Source organism: Gekko japonicus, unplaced genomic scaffold (genome assembly GCF_001447785.1).
Source record: "Gekko japonicus isolate JY-2015 unplaced genomic scaffold, Gekko_japonicus_V1.1 scaffold414, whole genome shotgun sequence".
Classification (NCBI taxonomy): domain Eukaryota; kingdom Metazoa; phylum Chordata; class Lepidosauria; order Squamata; family Gekkonidae; genus Gekko; species Gekko japonicus.
The window spans coordinates 536,097-557,035 of NW_015162491.1; the positions used below are offsets into that span (position 1 = coordinate 536,097).

The 20,939-nt window shown below is 44.3% G+C and overlaps 1 protein-coding gene across 1 annotated transcript in view; it reads left to right on the forward strand.

Annotated features, from left to right (window-relative positions):
* The first annotated feature begins 3,263 nt into the window (after window positions 1-3,263).
* AXIN2 (axin 2) overlaps window positions 3,264-20,939 on the forward strand; it is a 49,910-nt gene continuing 32,234 nt past the window's right edge. Inside the window, exons 1-3 of the mRNA XM_015406009.1 lie at window positions 3,264-3,474; window positions 5,488-6,421; window positions 13,361-13,501. Coding sequence (XP_015261495.1) covers window positions 5,598-6,421; window positions 13,361-13,501 — 965 coding nt within the window. The 5' untranslated portion in view covers window positions 3,264-3,474; window positions 5,488-5,597. The remainder of the gene's footprint in view (window positions 3,475-5,487; window positions 6,422-13,360; window positions 13,502-20,939) is intronic.

Here is a 20,939-nt window from a genome sequence, read left to right on the forward strand (position 1 = left end):
CCTTAGAGACCGAGAAGGGTTTCAGGGTATAAGCTTCCAAGAGTCAAAGCTCTCTTCATCAGACACAAGTAGGATAGACCACAGGAGCATCCATGCTGGCCTGTTGCAACAAAAACAAACAGCATTCATGGACTAGAGCAGGGGTGGCCAAACTGCAGCTCAGGAGCCACATGTGGCTCTTTCACACAGTCTAATTTAATGGTAATCAGGGCTTTTTTTGTAGAAAAAGCCCAGCAGGAACTCATTAGCATCATAGGCCACACCCAACAGCAGAATCATTAGCATATTAGGCCACACCCCTGATATCACAGCTCATTGGCATATTAGGCCACACCCCCATGTTACCAGAAGTGTGCTCATCCAGCCACACCCACCGTTTGCTTGTTATTCTGTTTACCTTGTTTGTTGTCAAAACCCAGGGCTTTTTTGTAGCAGGAACTCCTTTGCATGTTAGGCCACACACCCCTAATGTAGCCAATCCTAATGAGTTCCTGCTGTTGGGTGTGGCCTATTATGCTAATGAGTTCCTGCTGGGCATGGCCAACTTGGAAGCCAGCCAGAACTCTGTTCCTGTGCGTTCCTGCCCAAAAATAGCCCTGATGGTAATAAAAAGCAAATTTGCATATTTTTCAATAAAAACGTGTAATGTTTGTTCATGTCATGTGGCTCTCAAACATCCGATGTTTATTCTGTGTGGCTCTTACGTTAAGCAAGTTTGGCCACCCCTGGACTAGAGGCTGCTTCATCAGATGCATGAAGTGAATCCTCAGCTGGCAGGTCTGTTTCTGTGATTCTTAATTAATCAAGGTTTATGTTAGAATAAATATGTGCATTCCACAAGACTCTTGTCAGTGTGAACACGCATAGGAACCAGCTGCAATGTTCTGCATAGTTACTTAAGAGTAAGTCAGTGTATTCCAAATATATGGCACAGATAAGGCTGCCAGACCTGGGTTGGGAAATTCCTGGGGATTTGGGGGTGGAGCCTGGGAAGGGTGGGGTTTGGGTAGGGGAAGGACCTCAGTAGGGTATAATGCTGCAAAAGATACCCTTCAAAACAGCCATTTTCTCCATGGAAACTTGAACTCTAATCTGGAGATCAGTTGTAATTCCAGGGCATCTCCAGACTCCACCTGGAGGTTGGCAACCCTACACACAACATAATGGCTGCCTTCACTGTGGTTTGATTTTTCAAGGCACGGTTGCAACACACATTTGAGGAGTCATTGTAATAAGCCCTTTTGAACTTGGTGAACTGTACTTTCAAATGAACAGGCATGAAACATGAAAGCTCCTCATTCCACTTCCACCACCTCTCTGCTCCTGCCTTTGAAAATCTGGTTTCTTATTGAAGAATGTAAATGAAAAAATCTGCAATAATTGTTTGAACACCTCACACATAATGAAGAGCACCATAAGTAAATAGTAATAGCACATGTGAATATGGGGTCATGTAACGCTCACTTTGTGCAACACTTCCAAGAAGTGTGTATCATCCTCCCAAGGCAACAATCCAGTGACACCTGCTGGAAGAATTCACTTTGAACTCAGTAACACTTACTCTTGAGTAAACATACTGTCCATTTAGGAGGAGAAAAATAGGCCCTATAGTTTCCTGTAAATTTGTACAGCTCCTAGCACAATGGGTTGGAACTTTGGGTAGCATGATAAAAACTCATTATAATAATATAATGAAAGACAATCTTTCGGCTATTGAGGGGGGAAAGACACCAGTTGCCAAGTTTTATGCATGCTTATTAGTCTTGCTTGTTTTGCAAATGCAATTAAAAATTAAATCCCTGAAATAAGTGCATAGATGAAGATTGGGTGTGTGTGTGTGTGTTTGAGTGTAAAAAGGAGCAAATTAAAACAAAGGGGGAAAAACCATGCTGGAGCCACCAAGTTCAGATGCATTATGGTATTAGAACTTCCATAAAGTTCAGAGGTTTTGGATTTCTCTGTTTTGGGACTGCCCATTAAATAATCCTAAAAGACAACACATCCAGACTTCATAAAGGAGCTGACTATAATGGGGGAAGGGAAATGGATTGGCCCGAAACCTGCAGGCCAGATCCAATCTCTAATTAGAACCTTTTGTCTAAAGTCTTTTCTAAGGCATTCCGTGTCTGTTTAATATTTAACATATGGGGGGGGGGGTTGAACAGACTTTTGTGGGTGTGCCGGTTATATTACAATCAGATATAGTTTAGTTAAAATGCAGAATAAAAACAAAAGGAAACGGCCAATTTTCTTCTAACATTAAACTTTAAAGAAGAAAAGGCACGGGGGGGGGGGGCGCGCGGAGGTAGACCGCAAAATGATTTCACAGTCTTGCTCTACTAAAGTTGACCAATTTTTCCCTCCAAAAGAGCAATACAGCAGTAGCTTTGCATTGTATGAGAAAATAAAAGGAAGAGAGTTCAAACAGCAATTGATCTTTATCTCATGGGGGGAGGGAGGGGCGGGGGGGAGAGGAAGAATCGTTTGCAAAGAAAGGGCTGAGTTGATTGAGCAAAGAAAGGGTTAAAGGCAGGGAGTGCAGCTGGCATAACCGTGGAGGGGAGTCGAAAGAAGGAGGCAATGTTGCCTGTCCCTTTAAGGTTCCTGCAGTACTAAGAGAATTGCAGGGATAATACGATTGGGGCGGCAGGATCACTTACTTCTGACGTTCCAAAGCCTGGGGGAGTTGGCTAGATTGTTTCCCTTTGATAAGGTCCTGGCAACTTAGTAGCAACTCACGAGGCAACCCCCCCCTCCAACAACAACTAAGTCTTAAATCTTCAGCGTAAAAAAACACCCTCATAGATATACAAAAAATATTCTGTAAAGGGAGAAAGAAAAAATAATTAGCCTTCCAGCCCATGGTTTATACTGGCATCTCGGCTAGCATAGCCATAGTAAGCGCTGTGCCTTTTATTTTGCTTTTAAGGGGGAAGGTGTTGCAGAAAAGACTCTTATCTCCCTTACAGGACCGTTCTCTCGGTTGTTCACTTTGATGTGCACAGTTAAACCCACAGCTCAGTGTTTGTTGGAATAGCCCGGAGGACATTTGGTGCATGGAATGACTGCTTGAAACAGGACCTGAGCTGAAAGAAGGGGGGTGGGTGGGGGGTCAGGAGAAGTGGGGGAGGGATCAGGTCTTTTGATTCCCCCCCCCTTTGGTTAAAGAAGAAGGGGGTAGTGAAGGAAGGAGAGAATCACCCTGAACTCTTTCTTCACTGATATATTTCGTGCAATGTCTTAATCTCCCCCTCCCCCCCTTTTAACTATCGCATGCTATGGCGAAGCAAGAGAGGAGTTGGAAGATGAAAATATAACTGGGGAAATCGGTGCAGCGTTGCGGATTACTTTTGTCCCTTCGGTAGGAAAGGTCTAAGGGAGGTGGATTGGAATTGGGGGCTTTTTAAAGAAGTACCGTGCGCCCGGTTTGTGGAGGGGGGCCGGAAAAAACCCACCCAAGCTGCTGGATCGATGGTAAGTTGCAAAAAAAAAAATGACTGTGATCCCAGCGCAACCTCTCCTCTCTCTCTCTCTCTCCCCCCCCCCCCCCCCCCTTTGGGGCCCGCTTTCGGGTTTCTTTGATGTGCCCTCGGCTGAGGCTTTGAAGTTGTTGAGGAAAGCTATTTATGTGTTAGTTATGAGCGAGCAGAGGCTGGGAAGATAGAGCCGCGGTTTGTATTATTATTAATAATAGTTACAGCCACAACAACAACGCCGAGGTCTTGAGAGGGGGCGATCTGGCGGAAGGGTAGGTTCCTTTTCAGACCCTTTCCCCCCCCCCAACCGCTTGCCCCGGGAAAGTGAGGAGGGTTTGTTTTTTTTTGGAAGACGTTTTGTATTTGTGAGGCCGGTGTGGCGGTGGCGGGGAGTTAGAGACGGAGGGTGTATTTTTATTTGTAGGTAAGATGTCGTGAGGATGCGATGTGTCTCTCCCCATGCACCCCTCCCACTTCGATCAGCACCCGCTTATGAACTCTAAAGAGGCATTACATGCTTCCTTAAGGGTCAGTTGCTACACAGGAGCCGCAGAAATCAACCGGTTTAGGACTTCTTCTCGGCACCCTCCCCCCAATACCCCTCTTCACACACGCCCGCCTGTCCCTTAATACTTTCTCCCCCCCCCCCAAGGATTACACTTTGACAACGTGGAGCTTTCATGGACTGTAGTTGCTTTTCTTTTTTATTAATCTGATTTCTTTTTTAACACCTTCTGGCCTGGCTTCTGTTTCTGTTGGGGTTTTGCTTGGTCTAAGGTTGGGGGTAGAGACTGATGATATAAACCCGGTTTGGAATGTCTGCTCCAATCTCAGGTACTCTGCAAGACAGGAAGAGCACTTTCTTCCTATTCCCCCACTTCCCATCACCTTTGAAATCTCAACTTTTGGCAGATTTGGGGTGGGTGGGTAGGGGAGATTATAGTGATTTTCTTTTATGTGGTGTGAATGTTTATTGGGGATGGTATGTGAGGTGTTAGGATGGGTGAAGGAAGCTGAGAATTGGCTTCCTCTTCTGATTTAATTTTGAACTCTTCACATGTGTATAGTAACCTACCTTTTTATTGGTTGGATGCTGTTTTTTATTTAAAGGCCAAGGTGTAGAAAGCTAGTATTCTACTGTGCAGTTTTGAGATGGGTATTGGAAAGAACCACAAAACTTCCTCTCAAGATCTTGCTTGATTCACCTTAATGAGAGGACCTAACAGGGTAAAAATAGCATGAAGAGATCCAACGGTGGAAGGGGAGAAATGCCAGTCACTTGCTTCCAATATTTTTACTATGTGGATGTCTTTTAACATAAATTGTGTCCCTTAACCAAGTCTATGACATCTGTTTGAAGGCTGAAAGTTCAGTTAAAGAGGCAGACCAACCCTGTGGTCAAGATTTCTCTTAAACACTTTCTCAATGCACAGTTTCAAAGGAGGATCCAGCCTTGTACATAGAAGGGTTTCTGGTGATCATAATCTAAATGTTTAAGGAGTTGAAGGGTTGGGGGGGAATGAAAACCAGATGCTGAGGAAAGCACATTTTGTTCTTTGCCTTGAGTTATCTACAAAAGGGAGGGAGGAAGGCAAAAAAATTGGAAGGAATTTTCAGTGCAGAATGGGTTTAGCAACATAAGGGATTCAACATTGTTCCTGGGACTTTTCAGATGTTATCATTAGTAGGAGGGAAAGTTTGAAGAGCGATTTTTCCCTCTGCATGTTTTGATTTTATAGGCAGTGCCATAATTAAGAGTTCACTTTTTTTTTGTTTCCAACTCCCCCCTCCCCTTTGCTGCCTCCACACCGATGTTAAAAGTGTGCCTAGAGTTCACTCTTTCTCTTTGAAATGCCTATCTGATACTTTCAATTAGCGCTTCAGATGGCTTGGGGTTGCCTCTTTATTTCAATGCGAAGAGTTGAAAAGCCTGTTTATTTTTGGTCTTTGAAGTTGGGTGGATCTGGTTTTGATTAGATCAATACTCTCTTCCCTCCCTTTTTTTTCCAAGAGAGAAGAGTCAGAGGATCCCCTGCTGACTTGAGAAAGAAAAGCGAGAGGCAGGCAGATTACTGAGGGACTTGAAAAGAAAAGGCCTAAGCAGAAGGAACTCCAGGAACCATGAGCAGTGCAGCATTGCTGACTCACCTTCCAGACCCCAGCAGCAGCTTCAGAGAGGATGCCCCTCGCCCCCCTGTACCGGGGGAAGAAGGAGAGACACCATGCCACCTGCCTGCCAACTTGTTTGTCATGAAAAATCAAACTTTCAAGGCCATGTCCGTTTCTTCCACGCCAAGGAGGAATCAGGATGGTCTTGGGGAGCCGGAAGGCAGCGCATCTCCAGACTCCCCTCTTGCACGATGGACCAAATCCTTACATTCTTTACTGGGAGATCAAGATGGTGCCTATCTCTTTCGGACCTTCCTGGAAAGGGAGAAATGTGTGGATACCTTAGACTTCTGGTTTGCCTGCAATGGCTTCAGGCAGATGGACCTTAATGATACCAAAACTTCAAGAGTAGCCAAAGCTATATACAAAAGGTACATTGAGAACAACAGCATTGTCTCCAAACAACTCAAGCCTGCCACAAAGACCTACATAAGGGATACTATCAAGAAGCAGCAGATAGATTCTATAATGTTTGATCAGGCGCAGACTGAGATTCAGACTGTGATGGAGGAAAATGCTTACCAGATGTTCTTAACTTCTGATGTATACCTCGAATATGTAAGGAGCGGGGGAGAAAATCCTGCTTATGTTAACAGTAATGGACTGGGGAGCTTACAAGTGGACTGTGGCTATCTCCCTACGTTGAATGAAGAAGAGGAGTGGAGCTGTGCAGATTTTAAAGACAAACTTTTGCCATCCGTAATTGGGCTGTCCAGCAAGATGCTGAGGGCTACAGCAAGCATCCGAGCTACGGAAACTGTGGAGAATGGGTTCAGGTAAGATACCTAGTTTTGGAATGGCTTTAGGTTTGGTCACTCCTGAGGCTTACAGAGTAGATATCTGTGCACGTTGTGAGTAGATCTGGCAAAAAAACTTCTTATGAACCTTTTTTTAAAAAAACCCACTGGTGTTTTATCTCTGGTTCGGGGAAAGGCTGTGTTTCCTCCTGTTAAAGAAAAGAGGTACATTGTGGTTTTTAAGACCCACCAGTTCTTAAAGCTCTTTTAGACATCAAAAAAGAACTTCAAAGTGACTCTTGTTCTTTAAGACATGTGTTAATTGTTACCACGTTAAACCACATTAAGAGGGACTGGGAAGAGCACCATCTAGGCATGCAAATGGGTAATGAAATACTAGTTGGCCAACTTCATCCCCAGTCAGTGTTGAAATAATGTGGATTACATGAAGAAAATGGGAAAGAATTATGCAATGAGGGAGCAGGAGAATCCATGCTGTGGAAATCTGTGTGACTTAAGGGAACACTATGAATGGCATGCATGTTTTGTTAGGGGGTGTTCTGTAAGTGCTTGGTACCCCTGCCTTTAAGTTTCAGGCATAGGGTAGTGGCAGAGGTAGTTGTTCTCTATATGTGTGTATGTTCCCAATTCAAACTCTGTGAGAAGGTGGTTCTATGCACAAACATGTTTGGACGCTCCCAAGTCCTTTTCTTGTACAGAGTGACAAAAGTGAGCAAGAAGGGTGCATCACAAAATGCCAACATCATATTCATTCTCCCTCCCTCCCTCCCTCCCTTCCTCCCTCCACCCCATTGCCCCTTAATGAAGAACCTGCTGTCCCTCTCTGTTGTGTGTATTCTGTCTTGCTTTAGGAGTTTCTCAATCTGGTATGTGTTTGACATCTGGTTTACAGGAATTTCTGTGAGTGTTTCTTTGATTAATGGACATCAGAGTGCTTCAGGCATCTCTGTTGTTTTCAGCTTGTTTCAATGATGGCCCGCCTCTAAGAGGAGGGTTCTTGTATTGCATCTGATGTGTTTCTTGTATGCCCTTCAGAGGAGTAGCAGTGCTTTTGGTCTCTTCCAGTGGTAGAGCTGGGAAACAGCTGGTTTTGATTTGGCTCTCACTCACACCAGTGCAGATCTGGAGGGGCTCCGGACATCTTTAAGGAACTTCTTCCAGTTGTTACCTGTGCAAATGATACCATTTGGTTTCATGATACCTATTGGTTTCATTTCTGTATTGGGACATGCTCAGTTATCTTAATAAATTGTCATCTTAATAAATTTTCTTAAGCAAAGACAAGTTTCCGTATTTGTAGCCTTAACAAGTACTTTTTCACAGTAGGCCTCAAGTATTGTGACCTGTGCCAGCTGCCTGCCTGACAGCTGCATTCCACTGTTCTGAAGGATTAAAACAGTGTTTCCTTCCCATTCTATCCCTCCCCCCCCATGATAATGCAGGAGGTAGCAATGGAGCTTTCAGATTTAATACAACTCAGTGCCTGAAAGCATGGGTTTCAGTGTTTTGGCCACTTTGCTATTCCTAAAGTAGAGCTCAAGAAAGTGTACGCTGTCAGTGGTTGAAGAAGCTTCACTTGAATCTGTAGACATCCACCCAGTGCACTCTTTTGATCAGCAATATTAATGGCCCTTTAATGATAATCATGTTCAGAACTTCCATGTGAAGCAAACATGTGGCTTACCTCACAATATTTTCCAAAGACCTGATTTTTGCTTTGATCCTCCCTGTGCATACTGTATTTGTTGGCAAAAAGAGCAGGAGTTAAACATGCAGTGCAGTTCTATTTGTGCCCTGGCCTCATTGGGTCAACTCAGTACATCTCAGTCTCAGTCCCTGAGCTAGAAAATGGGAATAATGTCTCCCAAGGGGGGGGGGGATAGGTATGCACTCAGTAACAACTCTTAAGTCCTTTGCCACTTAGAAGTGCTGTATACATTAGTAGCAGCAACTTGTGGTCCAAGATCTCCCCAAAGGCACTAGCTGAGAAGCCACTGTCAACTTTGCTTTTCCTTCTCCTTCAGTATTTTCAGTGAATTAATATTATATTGTCCAGTCTAGATGAAGACATGCCAAATGCCTTTCTCCTTGGCTAGTGCCCCCCTCCCATTTGAATGTACAAGTAGTAAGATAGGGGTTTGTCTAACGTGTCAACTTCTCAGAGGACATTTTCCGCAGCTGGCTTATGATGACCCATACAATTTTCAAGACAGGAGACATTCTGAGGTGGTTTGCCATTACCTGCCTTTGCATAGTGATCCTGGTATTCCTTTGTGTGTAATATGTTTTAAATGTTTATGTTTTTAGAGCTCCTGAGACAAGACAAAGACTTCACCCTTGGCTTAGATAACTGTCCTCTCTCAGGTTTACTTTATAAAGCCACATAATAATTATTTCTGTGGAGTGAAGCTGTTCATTTGACTTTTGAGGTACCTGAAGTGGAATTGAAAGTCTGTTGACATTGGATTCTGAATTGATCACATACAAGTTTATATGTGCAGGTGCAGCCTTATAATGTAACAGGACCTGTAAATAAGTTCTGTCTAGCAGATGGCCCTCTACTAGCTCAAAGTGTTCCCCCTTGGAGCTCATTTAATGTAGAGTTGTTGAAGTCAAGTTCCCTTTAGTTTTGATGCAGTTGTGGTGGACAGAACTGAAGGAGAATGTTCCTTCCAGCTGCTTTTGAATGAAAGGTGTGTGCTATGTTAGTTGCTTAAAGTTCAGCTGTAGTTTCCTTAACCAATGAATGAATTTCTGGAGTAGGCTGAAATAGAGGGTTTCTGGTAGTTTTTTTAAACGTTTCACTGCCCCCCCTTACCTAGTGGAGCAAGACAATTTCCATGTAGACAATCTCCATGACTCTGATTATGAAGGCCTGCTTGCCAGTACACTTGTGAGAAGGGATGTTGATGGAGAAGTTGAGAAACCGATTCTTCACTTGTGCTCTGTTATAAAAGACGCCCTGAACAGATTATTTCCTCTCCCTCCGTGATACAGAGCTACTACCTAACATAGTACATCAAATTAGATACTGGCCACTTTACCACAGCTTCAGAAGCACAAGACACTTTTTTCTTGAAGCTGGGGAGGGGGGGTAGCTCAGTGGCAAAGCATCTGCTTGGCATGCAGAAGCCTTGATGGGACCAATGGTCTGGTTCAGTGTAATGCAGTTTCATTTTCTGATGTGAGAACAACCATTACCTGACAGCTGAAAACAACTTTATTGTATTGAGACTGAAGACATGTTGTTTTGAGTGTGTGTACATACGAAATGTAAGACATGTTGTTTTGAGTGTGTGTGCATGAGAAATGTACATCAGAGACCACTGCCATTGCACAGGAATTTAAACTCCTTGAAAGCAAACTTGATAGCATATGGCTACAATTAAATTGTAGTGTGGTCAACATTTTTTAAAAAGTAATTTTATGAAAACATCCCTAATTGGTTTACTTAATGTATATGGAGGGTTTCAATACAGATCTCTCTTAACAAGGCAAACTTAGGTTTTTCTCTCCCCCCCCCCCCCCTTTGGTGCCATCATTATAGGCAAATATTTATCTCCACCCACTTGGTCCAAGTTCTGAAAATGTTATTTTTCTCTGTAACACCTTGGGTTTGAGTTTTTATGTGGACTGATTTTGAGGTTTGTTTTAAATGCATTGAACTTGGGTTGAACAAAGTCTTACCCAAAACAAACCTGAGGAAATGAAGGCTCTAAATGGCCTCCCTAACAGCTACCGAAGGACTTCTCCTTCTACTCCCATAGGGATGCAGTGTAAGCACAACAAAACAGTTATTGCTGCCTTGGTATGAGAAAGGCTAGAGCTCTGCATGCATTTTAAAAGGAAGGCTTGTCGGAGCCACTTAATGAGCAGGGCTGGTTCTGTACAGATGGTGAGCATCTTGAAACCAGATACTTTACAACAATAAGCCTAATGGGCCTGGGTTTTGTTAAAGCAGGACATGAAACAGTTTCAAGTAGAGTCATAAAAAGTAAAGACTTCAGTCTTCCCTTCTCCCACACCCCAAACACTAACAGTGGCCTAAAGAATGTCATTGGGACTCTACATGCCTCATCAAGAGGGTCAGAATCTGTAGCTTAGGTACAAAATTTAGATCCACCCCCCCTCTTTCCTGGTAGTGTAACTATGCTTTCAATTGGAAACATGTGGGGCTGGTCTATCTTTTAGATCTGAGTTCTTTCTTCCCTTACTCTTTGCTATCTCCAGCCCTCCCCCTTCAGATGTCTTGATCTTCCTACTGAAATATCTTTGTGTGCTTTGGAAAAGAATGTGATCCCAGCTGTGCTTAAATACCTGATTCTTTTGCAGCATGGCCTCCTGCAAAGGTCAGTTTGAGACGGAGGCCTAGAACTTCAGTCATGCTGTTTGCAGTCATAACTTGAAGAGCGGGGCTGTCTGTGTGTCTCTCCTTCCATCTCTCACTCCCTGCTCAACCCCTTTCTTTGCTTAAGCCTTTGCAAGGACTCATGTTTTCTCCCTTACCCATGAAACGGAGGAATGCAACACAGCAGGGGAGTAAGGGGAGGGTGGGAGAACTTGTTTGAGAGAAAGCCGAGTAAAGACTACTGAAGAGGTCGAAAGTGGGTAACCAGGGCAAACAGAGACAAAGAGACTAGAAAACTGGTGGAAGGGGAAGGGCTGCTTTTCATAAAGACAGCCAAACTGCTCACTTAAATCAAGCTTTACCTCCTCCATCTGGCTTGTTTTTTTAAGCCTCTCTTTAATGGTCTGTCCTTAAACAAAAGAACTTTGGAAAAGATGATGCCACCCCACCCCTCCCCTCCTCATGCCTCCCAAGTTGCTTGCAAGTGACTCTTTAATTTTACCTCAGTGTCTCCATTAAAATTGAACTTCACAGTCTTGGTTGGTCAGGGCTGCCAGTTCCACATTTGTTTAAAATTAGGGATGTGGCCTGGCTCTGGGGTGTCTGTCCTGTGAAATGTTGTGGAAGTGAGGTGTATATGTGTTGGAAAAGAAGTCGTATCCTCTTGATGAGGAGCATCTAGTTTGTGTTCTGTGCATGTTGTGTTTGCACATTGAAAGATGATGCTGTGTGAAAATGAGATCTTTTAGTATTTTCAGCAGCAAGCAGGTATCACAGTCCTGCAGACATTCGTGCATTGAGTCCTGAACCCTGTCTTGGCTTGGAGTGTAGTTACAGAATAGAGACTACAGAGTTCCTGCCTTGTCTCTTCCCCTGCTTTGTGCTGCCATATTGGAGTCACATCACCAAAGGCGGAGTAGGTGATAAGGGCCGCTCTCTGCTTGCCCGACTTAATGGAAACGCAAATCTGAAAGTTTATTTTGTAGTGTACTTGAAAGCATGCTTTGGGGGGGCATTACGTCTGCATTGGTGCAGAGAAGTGTTTTTTTTTCTGTTGGCACCAGTTGACATATTGGGTTACACTTCTATTTGTTTTGCAACATACTTCAACATAATGTCTTGTCAATCAGCTTTGAGATGTGGTAGACTCTGCAAGAGAGTCAAATTCTTCTGTCACTTTGATGTGCTTGGTGGTAGAAAGTGCCATCGAGTTGCAGCCAATTTATGGTCAACCCCATAAGGTTTTCAAGGCAAGAAATGGATAGAGGTGGTTTGCCATTGCCCTCCTCTGCATAGAAACCCTGGACTTCCTTGGTGGTCTCCCATCTAAATACTAGCCAGAGCTGACCCTGTTTGGCTCCAGAGAGCTGACAAGATTGGGCTAGCCTGCCTGGGCCATCCAGGTCAAGGAATGCTTAGAACCTCTTAAATCCAGACCTGAACGTAATGCTAAAATATGATGCGCTCTTAATCTTTAGCATTTCTCACAATCACTGGTGTGTGTGTGTGTGTGTGTGTGTGTAACCCTAGTCCTTGCAAGAGACCTGTAAGGCCTAAGGCCACTGGTTGCATTCATGGCTGATGTTTGAATCTGGGGCATTCACAGCTCATTTGTCAGCTGGCTGGGCTTTTTCATTTCCCTGTAGAAGAACAGAAGCACATGCACATAGGAAGCTTAAAGGGGAAGCAGAACTTTGGGTTGAAAGGGGAAGACACTGATTTAATTGGAAAATTAAGTAATGGAGCAAGTTGGTAAGGAGATCTAGGGAGTTTCTTTGAGATCTGAACATGTAAACGAGTCATGGTGTGTTTCTTCAGGCATATACAGTTCTACCACACAGAAACTGTTTGTATGTGACCTGTGATGTGGAGCAATAGTGACATTTATATCCTAAGTGAAGTTCTTCTAAAAATGTGCCAGTCTTTCAAAGCAGTTGACTTGTTTTGGTTAAAATGGCAAATGTTCTCAGTAAGTCCCCGTGCGAACACCAAAAACTTTAAAGGTGTTGATGTTGGAGTTACATTGCATGACAGCTTTCGCTCTGCCACACTGAGACCTGTGTAATCTCAGGTACCTATGAGGAGGGTAAGCTTTTGAATGAATACAACATGCATCGGCTTCTCCCCATGTGCCAAAACCGTAACCTTTTAAAAGCTTATTTTGATCCCTGGTGGTGAGTGTGCATGCAGGATCTGTGGTGCCTCTGCAGGCTGGATCTGCTCTCAAGCTTGCTTTCCATGTGGGCCTTACCGTGAGGCAATCGCAAAGAACTCAGTACCATGGGAAGAAAGGAATGTTCTGAATCAGTCCTCCTAAACTGTGCAGTGGTTGCTTACTTTAAAATAATAACATGGAATTGTCGAGGTAGAACTGCTCATGAAATTATTATTTGGAACGAGCAGTGCTCAGCAGACTTGATCCTAGACATTTCTGCCTCCAAGATAGTTCCATAGTAATTGATAGGGCAAACGTCTAAGAATTGGGAATGTTGCTCATCTGTTTGGTTTTGTGTGTACTTGTCATTATCTCATTTCTTTTTGGTCTTTCAACTGTGTCTGTTTCCTGAGTTCAGAGAGTAACCGGGTTCCCAATTTTTCTGTGTCCATAGGTCTTTCAAGAGGAATGATCCTGTTAACCCTTACCATGTCAACTCTGGCTATGTCTTTGCTCCAACCACTAGTGCAAACGATAGTGAAATATCTAGTGATGCTTTGACTGATGATTCCATGTCAATGACAGACAGCAGTGTGTAAGTATCCCATTAAATGAATTTGAGGAAAATATGTTGGTATACACACATATATATTTTAAAATAACACTTGGCTACTTCTGGCTTAATTAGAGGCTGATTAAAACGTTGGAAGCTGGTCACACTCCTGATAGACTCTTAACAACCATGTGAGGTGCCACGGAGAATGGTCAGGATGACAGCAGGGTTTGCTGTTTGTTCAGTGGTAGGTTTGGCTTCCCCCATTTTCATGACTTTTCTTGAGAGTCAAATGGGGGATTTCTGTAAACAATCCTGTTCTCCCAGTAAAGCTAGAAATCTAGCCTGTAACCCATGGAATGTATCCACAATCTCATCCCTGTATCTATAATCTCAATCTTGCCATGGCCTTTGTTTCTGAGACTAGGTGTATTATCTCATTAACAGTCATAAAAAAGAGATTGCTTCCTCTAGGAAGTGTTTTCTAAGGTTACTGGTAAATTTGCCTATTGTTGACTTGAAGAACTAGCCGCCTCTCATGTCAGATTTAGTTGGGTTTCTTCTGCCAGGAGAACTCTGTAGGATAGGATTACAAATATTTTGTGGATCTCGGGAAGAATAGTGGGGCAGAATGATCTTGTCAAACTATCTTTTGAGTATATGGGAATGAAGAATTCTTAAGCAGCCCTGTACAGACATCTTTCTGTGCAACCTCCGGTAAATGGTGCCTGCACCACTTTTCCCTTCTTCACCCCCCTCCCCACTTCCTGTATTTCTGTCCAGTTTGCTTCTATCATCCTTGCTGACAGAAAATTGAGGCTATTTGGGAATGAAGCACTCTGGGAGAGATCCCCCCCCCTTTACAGCAGTTTTTTTGGGGAAAGGTGCTTAGTTCATATAACTTAGGACCTTCTCCACATTTAGTTCTACTTATAGTTCTGTCTTTGTACTAAATTTTACTTTGATTTTTATTTGAATTTTATTGCTACACTATTTTTGAGGGTGAGGGTCCAGCAGTCTGAACAGACATCACTGAATAACACATCCTGAAGTCTCTGGATGCAACCTTTCAACAATCCCTCTTTTTTTGTGGATTTTTTGAGTTGGCATTATGGAAAAGTAAACCCCACCTGCCCCCCTCTCCTTGCCTTCTTATTGAACAATATTGGCCTTTAAATAAAAGAGCTGCATCACCATTTTATTCCTCATTGCTAGCTGTGGTTTGTATGTGATCATGTGTCAACAGAGCATTCATTGGGTTAGTCATTTCTGGACCAATGTTGGGTCACTTGGGACTCGCAGAGCTGGGATTATACCTTCTCTTCACAGCAATGCCAATTGTAGGGCCTTATATAGATGAGAGCACTGAGTGAAAAATAAAGTGCATGGTGGATGAAAGGCTTAACTGAATCGCTTTCAGCCTATTGTTAGTCTAGGGGAGCTTAGAGGGGATAAGAGGGTGGCAGGCTGCTTTGAAATTTACTTGAACAAGTGAATAGGAGCTCCCCATAAAGCCGTGCATGAAAGGAGCCTGGCTGTTTTTTCCTGCCATAACAATAGGTGGTACAGGCTGTGAGAAGCAGGGGGAAACTTGCCTGATTAAACTGCTGGGAGCTTCAAGATATGGGGAGGGGTGGGGGTGGGTGGGAAGGGAGACATGGATTTTAATAGGACCGCAACAGTGTTATGGCTTCAGAGAGCAACCCTAGGAAAACTCAGAAATTTAACCATTTCCTGCTGTAAATGGATCCTGAACTCCCCATCCTCCCTCCTCTGAAATGTTTGCATTTCCCTTCTGTCTAGAAGGAAGCAAACTTAAAAGACTTTTTAGGACCAGAAGTGTGTATCTGTGTTTGTGTGTGTGTGAGAGAGGGGGGGGAGAGACCCTCTCCTCCTTTTGGAGCTATATAGCTAAATACCACACACTCTTAAACCAGTGCATACTAATATACTTGAACAGCTGTTGTCCATTGCAGTGACACCAGCACGTGTGCCAAGGTTGTTTTTGTGTTTTGAATTTCCTTCCCCACTATGGGTGCATAGAAGGGAAACTTTTAAGAAAAAGGCATTGTTTTTGTGCAGGTCCTGTGGGTGGGCAGAAGAGTGGAATCAGCTGGTGTCTACTTTGATGCAGGAGCCATTGGTGTTGTGGTCCTGTTCTGCAATGTGTGAGTGTAAATGGTGCAGCTCTGAAAGTCTAGAATGGCTCTAGTGGTGCAGGACAGAGTCTGTCTCAAATGGACAGCAAAACCAGGCATGTCCTCCTAGCTTGTGTGTTTTCATGTGCCTGGAAAACTACTGCACAGTTCTTTTCTTTATGAATTTATGTTTAACCCCAAGAATTTATTTTTTTAGGTCTAATCTCTCCTTTTTGGTGTTGGCCACAAAAGCACTGGGCAAATTTACATTTCTATTTCTTGATTGATTTTATTATTTGGTAATATCTTATTTATGGATTTACTTTGGACACATGGGAATACTGCTGAGCGAACTTCAAATATTACTTTATCTTACAAACCAGGCTTTTGATGTTGGCAAGATCAGAGGCTCTTTTTCAGAGCCATTGCCAAATGAAGATGGGAGTGAATGCATATGTGCTGGAGTCTGATATTTCAAAAGAAGCACTGAAACTACATTCAGGTTAGGTCAGGCACATCTAAGTCAAAAGGCTAAGATAATTGGCTCAGTTTAAATGGCAGCTGACTGGAAGGAAGACTTCAAAACTAGTGTTTCCCCAGAAACAGATTGGCTAGGTACCAGACTTGTTAGCAAAAAAATGTTTATAATTAAACCATGCTATTCAGTGCTTAAAACTTTGCAGTCCTCCTTCAGCCTAGAGTTGGAATTAAATCCTCTTTCTCTCATACACACGCACCACACCACATCACACTGCACCAGAGAATTTAGCACAAGGGCGATTGTGCTGGAGAAAAGAAGGGAATACTACATGGTCCAAAACTGCAATAGATATTGAGACTATCCCTATGTCATAAATTGTGCATCAGCTGTGGATAATTGGCTTTTAATATTTTCAGTGTTTCTCTGGGTGCGTTTGGTGGCATCCTGCCACTGTTTGTTTTATGATATTCTTTGATATTGTGTCAGATCTGTGTCCCACCTGTTTTCCAAAGGGAATAATAGATGGGGCAATAGTAGCTCAACCTCACTGCAAACCAGTGAGGTAGATCAGATTGGCTTTTAATATTTTCAGTGTTTCTCTGGGTGCGTTTGGTGGCATCCTGCCACTGTTTGTTTTATGATATTCTTTGATATTGTGTCAGATCTGTGTCCCACCTGTTTTCCAAAGGGAATAATAGATGGGGCAATAGTAGCTCAACCTCACTGCAAACCAGTGAGGTAGATCAGTCAAGGGAGAGTGAGAATTAACCCAGGGCCACAGACTTTGTTGTTGAATGGGAACCTGAACACAGAACTTCTTCAGCGCTTCATCCACTTTCCTTTGCAATTTCTTCCTCCCTCTGTTTCTCTTAATGTTTTTTATGAGGCAAGCTCACAATTGTTTCTGTTTTGCAGATGGGAAACTGAAGGTGACATAAATTTAGCTAAGGCCCCCTGTTAATCTAGTGTTCCAACCAGAAATAAAAATCCAATATTCTCTCTCCTGTGCCTTATTTAGGCTGCAGTCCACTTTTCCTGGATGTAAGGCCCCTGAGTTCACATGCTTAGGATTGCTCTGTTCTCTCCTGATTTCCTTGTTGTTTTTAAAATTCCTAACCCCAGCATCTTGTCTTGCCTTCATTAGTGTGCTGTGAGTTATTATTTTCTACCCGAAGCTCCCTTATTTTTAAATATTCTGTGTTCAGAATTTGGAAAGCACTCTCAGATCCCTCATTAGGAGGCTTCGTTTGGTTTCTCAGGGTTGTTAAGTAATGCCACCCTCCTGTTGAAATGAGGTTCACCAGTCTTTTTGTTTAATTTTAATTAACATCTTCTTCCAAGATAGCTGCTGTTTAAGTGATCCAATTAAAAGGACACCCTCATTTATTCAAATTACCAGGGTAGGGAGTATTCAAAACATTTGGATGATCGGGAAGGGGGGGGGGCTCGATAAATGGGAGAGCGACGGTGGCGTGGATCCGCAGGGGCTGAGGTGCCATGTGGAGTGGACTTTCTCTGAATTCACATTACCAAGGTTCCATTTGAGGGTTTTCTTGTGCTCCTCCTTCATAAGCAAAACACTTGCCAAATGAGACAAAATAAAGCAAAGTAAGCAAATAGACAATTATTCTGGACCAGGAGGACCTAGTTTTCCCCCTTCCTGCTCTTGACAGCTCTCACGTATATCTGGAAAATGATTTGAAAACCTCCAGTAGAAGGAAGAGCAATAAACTTCCTTGCCCTTCATGGCTAATTGGCCTCCTGCCAGGTCTGCACTCCCATTGAAGATTCCTAATATAGAGTCAGTGGCTTGTCTCCTTGCACTGTCCACCCAGGGCCGGCCCAAAATTTTTTAGTGCCCTAGGCGGGGCTACCCCTCCCGCACACCTAATAATGGGGTTGCCAACCTCCAGGCAGGGCCTGGAGAGAAGCCTTCTTTTGTCCAGATCTTCAGGCAAATATCATTTTTACAACCATTCAATTAGCCCTCCTTTGGATTAGCACCTTCTTATGCTTCACCTCCAGAATAAAGAAGCCCTAATCTTGTTGCTATTTCCCCCGAGGGCAGAGTGGGTTTTGTGCCCTCCCCCCCGGGATTTTTTTAACTAGAAGAAAAATAATAAGGGGAGGGAAACGGTGAATAATCTGATGACATGCCGGAGAGATGGGGACAGAAGGGGCGAGGAAGCTGGTCTGGCAAGGGGGGATTTGGGGGCTCAGGTTTTCTGCGGATTTACCCGGCTGGGAGGGCCAGGGAAGGCGAAGGAGCCGCAGAAGAGAAGAAAGCAGAAGTTGGAAGGCGGGTGGGCTGGGGTGGTGGTGAAGGGGAAGTGGGCCTCGTATTAAAAATGTATGTGTGTGAAAGATTGGGAAAGGCATGTAAAAGATGGAGGGGGTAAAAAAGGAATGTGGAGCACGTGTGAAAAAGTGGGGAGGGAGGCGAGAAAATGGTGGGGGTGGCGGGTGGGACAGCGGTGTGCGTGCTCAAGAGCCAGGGGGGATGGGACAGGGGGAGGTCGAGGAGTGTAATAATGTGGTTGTGAGACAGGAGCCTGGAATATGTCCAGAGGGAGGGAGGCGGGCCGGAGGGACACGTTGGCGTGGAGGCTGCTGCCCTCGAGGCACACTTCCTAGGGAGTAAGTAAGTCCCAGGGAACTGGGCAAGGGAGAGGCTGGTTGGGGAAGGGGTCCGCTGGGAGGGAAAGCTGGGTGATTTCTGGGAGGGGAGGAGGTGGAGGGTCATTTTGCACTTGTAATAAGAAGGGAAAGTTCACGTGTGTGTGGGGAGAAGCGGTGTGTGTGTGTGCTTGTGTTTGTCGGGGCCAGGAATGTCCTTTTGAGTCAGGGCTTCTCGCTTCCCCCAGTAGGAGCTGAGCAAGTCCCTCCATGGGTGCCTTTGAAACCCTCCCTGGTCTCGGAGGAAGGCCCGGCCCAGTGGAGTCCCCACTGCCAGGACGCCATTTTTCACGCTGTGGGGCTGGCTGGGGTGGCAAAAGAGGGTGGTCGTGGTGGGGGATGAGAGGGCCGGCACCTCTCCACCACCCACCTTTCTGCGTCCAAGTTGGAGGAAGGCAGTGGGAGGCTCGGCCACGTAGAGGGCGGCAGGGCAGGGCAGCAGGCTGAGGGCACAGGCCAGGCGCGGGGCGGGCCCTTCACAGCTGGAAGGAGCAATGGCACGAGGGCTTTTGGTGGTGGGGGGGGGAGATCGGCGCGCCATCCAGGGCCTAGCGCCCCACCCACCGCTCGGCACTCTAGGCGAATGCCTAGTTCGCCTAGCGGGTGAGCCGGCCCTGTGTTCACTTGAACTGGCGGCTGTCTTTGGCCTCACTTAAAAAGCTTTTCCTAGTTTTGCTGGACCTGCTGAAGATTCAGAAGCTTCATACATGCAAGCCATGCTCTATACCAATGAGGTATGGCCCCTCCTTATAGCCCCTGCCCTTCATGACAATGGCATATGTAATTTAATTTAAACAGGAAGTAATTGGTAAAATGGAATTGTTTCCCTTGCTTCAGTAGTTAATGGATCTGTGCTGCTCTTTCTTCCAGAATCCAAAGACACTAAGATATTTGTGCCTTCAAAGAGGCACAGTTGGCATCCCCCAAGTAATTACAGTTCAGTTCAAGATTTAAAAAGCCGAAAGCTAACTGTACCTCTTGCATTCCTATGTTGGTCACTGGAAATTTGAGGCCTCCCCCATTATCCCTCAAGAGTTAAGTTTAATGAATGTTCTATCTATACAAGAGAACTTCTGAGTGGCAAGCCTAAAATATACTACAAGCAAAGACTGGCAGGTATCAGACCTGCAGAGCAAATAGTTTGAGCAAGAGCAACAAGGCACACTTTGCAAGGATGTCCAGAAAGAATCCTTGGGCCAAAAGGAGTCCCCACCCAGTAAAAGTTGCTGATCAGTCAAATTCTTATAGATAAGCAAAGACCCTCTCACCAGGAATTTTGAGTGTGGTTCTCAATGCCTTCCAGTCGAGCATCTCTAGTTCTGCTAGGCCCTGATGCCATAGAGGAAACTGGAAGGAAGGAAGCCCAAAAATGAGTTGAAGGGGGCCTTTTCTGCAACCCAGTTGCTTGCTTGTGACTACAGAATCAGAAGAAACCAGAAAAGGGGTGGACAATTTTTTTAGTGTACTTTTCAGAGGAGCAGGAGAGAGACAATGATACAGGATTTGTTGCTGCTTTTTTCCTGAAGCCAACTTTGATAGAACCCTGCAATCTCAAAGCCAGAAACCTGAGTGGGATAACATCCCACAGAGCCAAGAGATAAGAATGTTCTCCCTGCTCAGACTTGCTCATGGCCTGATACCTTGTTTTATCCACCTCTTGAAGACTTGAGGCGGGTGAAGTTGCACAAATACAAAAGATGCTTCAAATAGTACCTTGGTTACCACAAACACAAGCCAAAATTATAAAGAAAGAATAGCAAACATTTTTTTTCATGCACTGGAAATAATCCTTAGGTTTTGATTTGGGTGTATCTCAAGAGGATGCAGGCATCTCCTTTCTCCATACATTTACTGGCCAGATGTTGCATATAGATTGTAATGCTACATGAGTGCTTTGGGGGGTAATTGTTGTAAAGATTCAAATTGTAATCTCAATACTGGAGGCAATCTTTTATGGACCCATAGAGTTTGGGGCTTGTAGATTAAAAGCCCACTGGTTTGTACTTCAGTTGAAGTTAAAGTAAGATTCAGCACGAACACAATTTGTTGCCTGGATTGCCCCTCGGTCCTCTTGCATAAAGCTTGAGTTCTGGTTTGGTCAAGCTCAAATTTGCAGCAATGTTGGAATGCAAGACTCTCTGCAAATGGCACAGGTTACTAGGGTGGCCAGCTGAATCAGACGAGC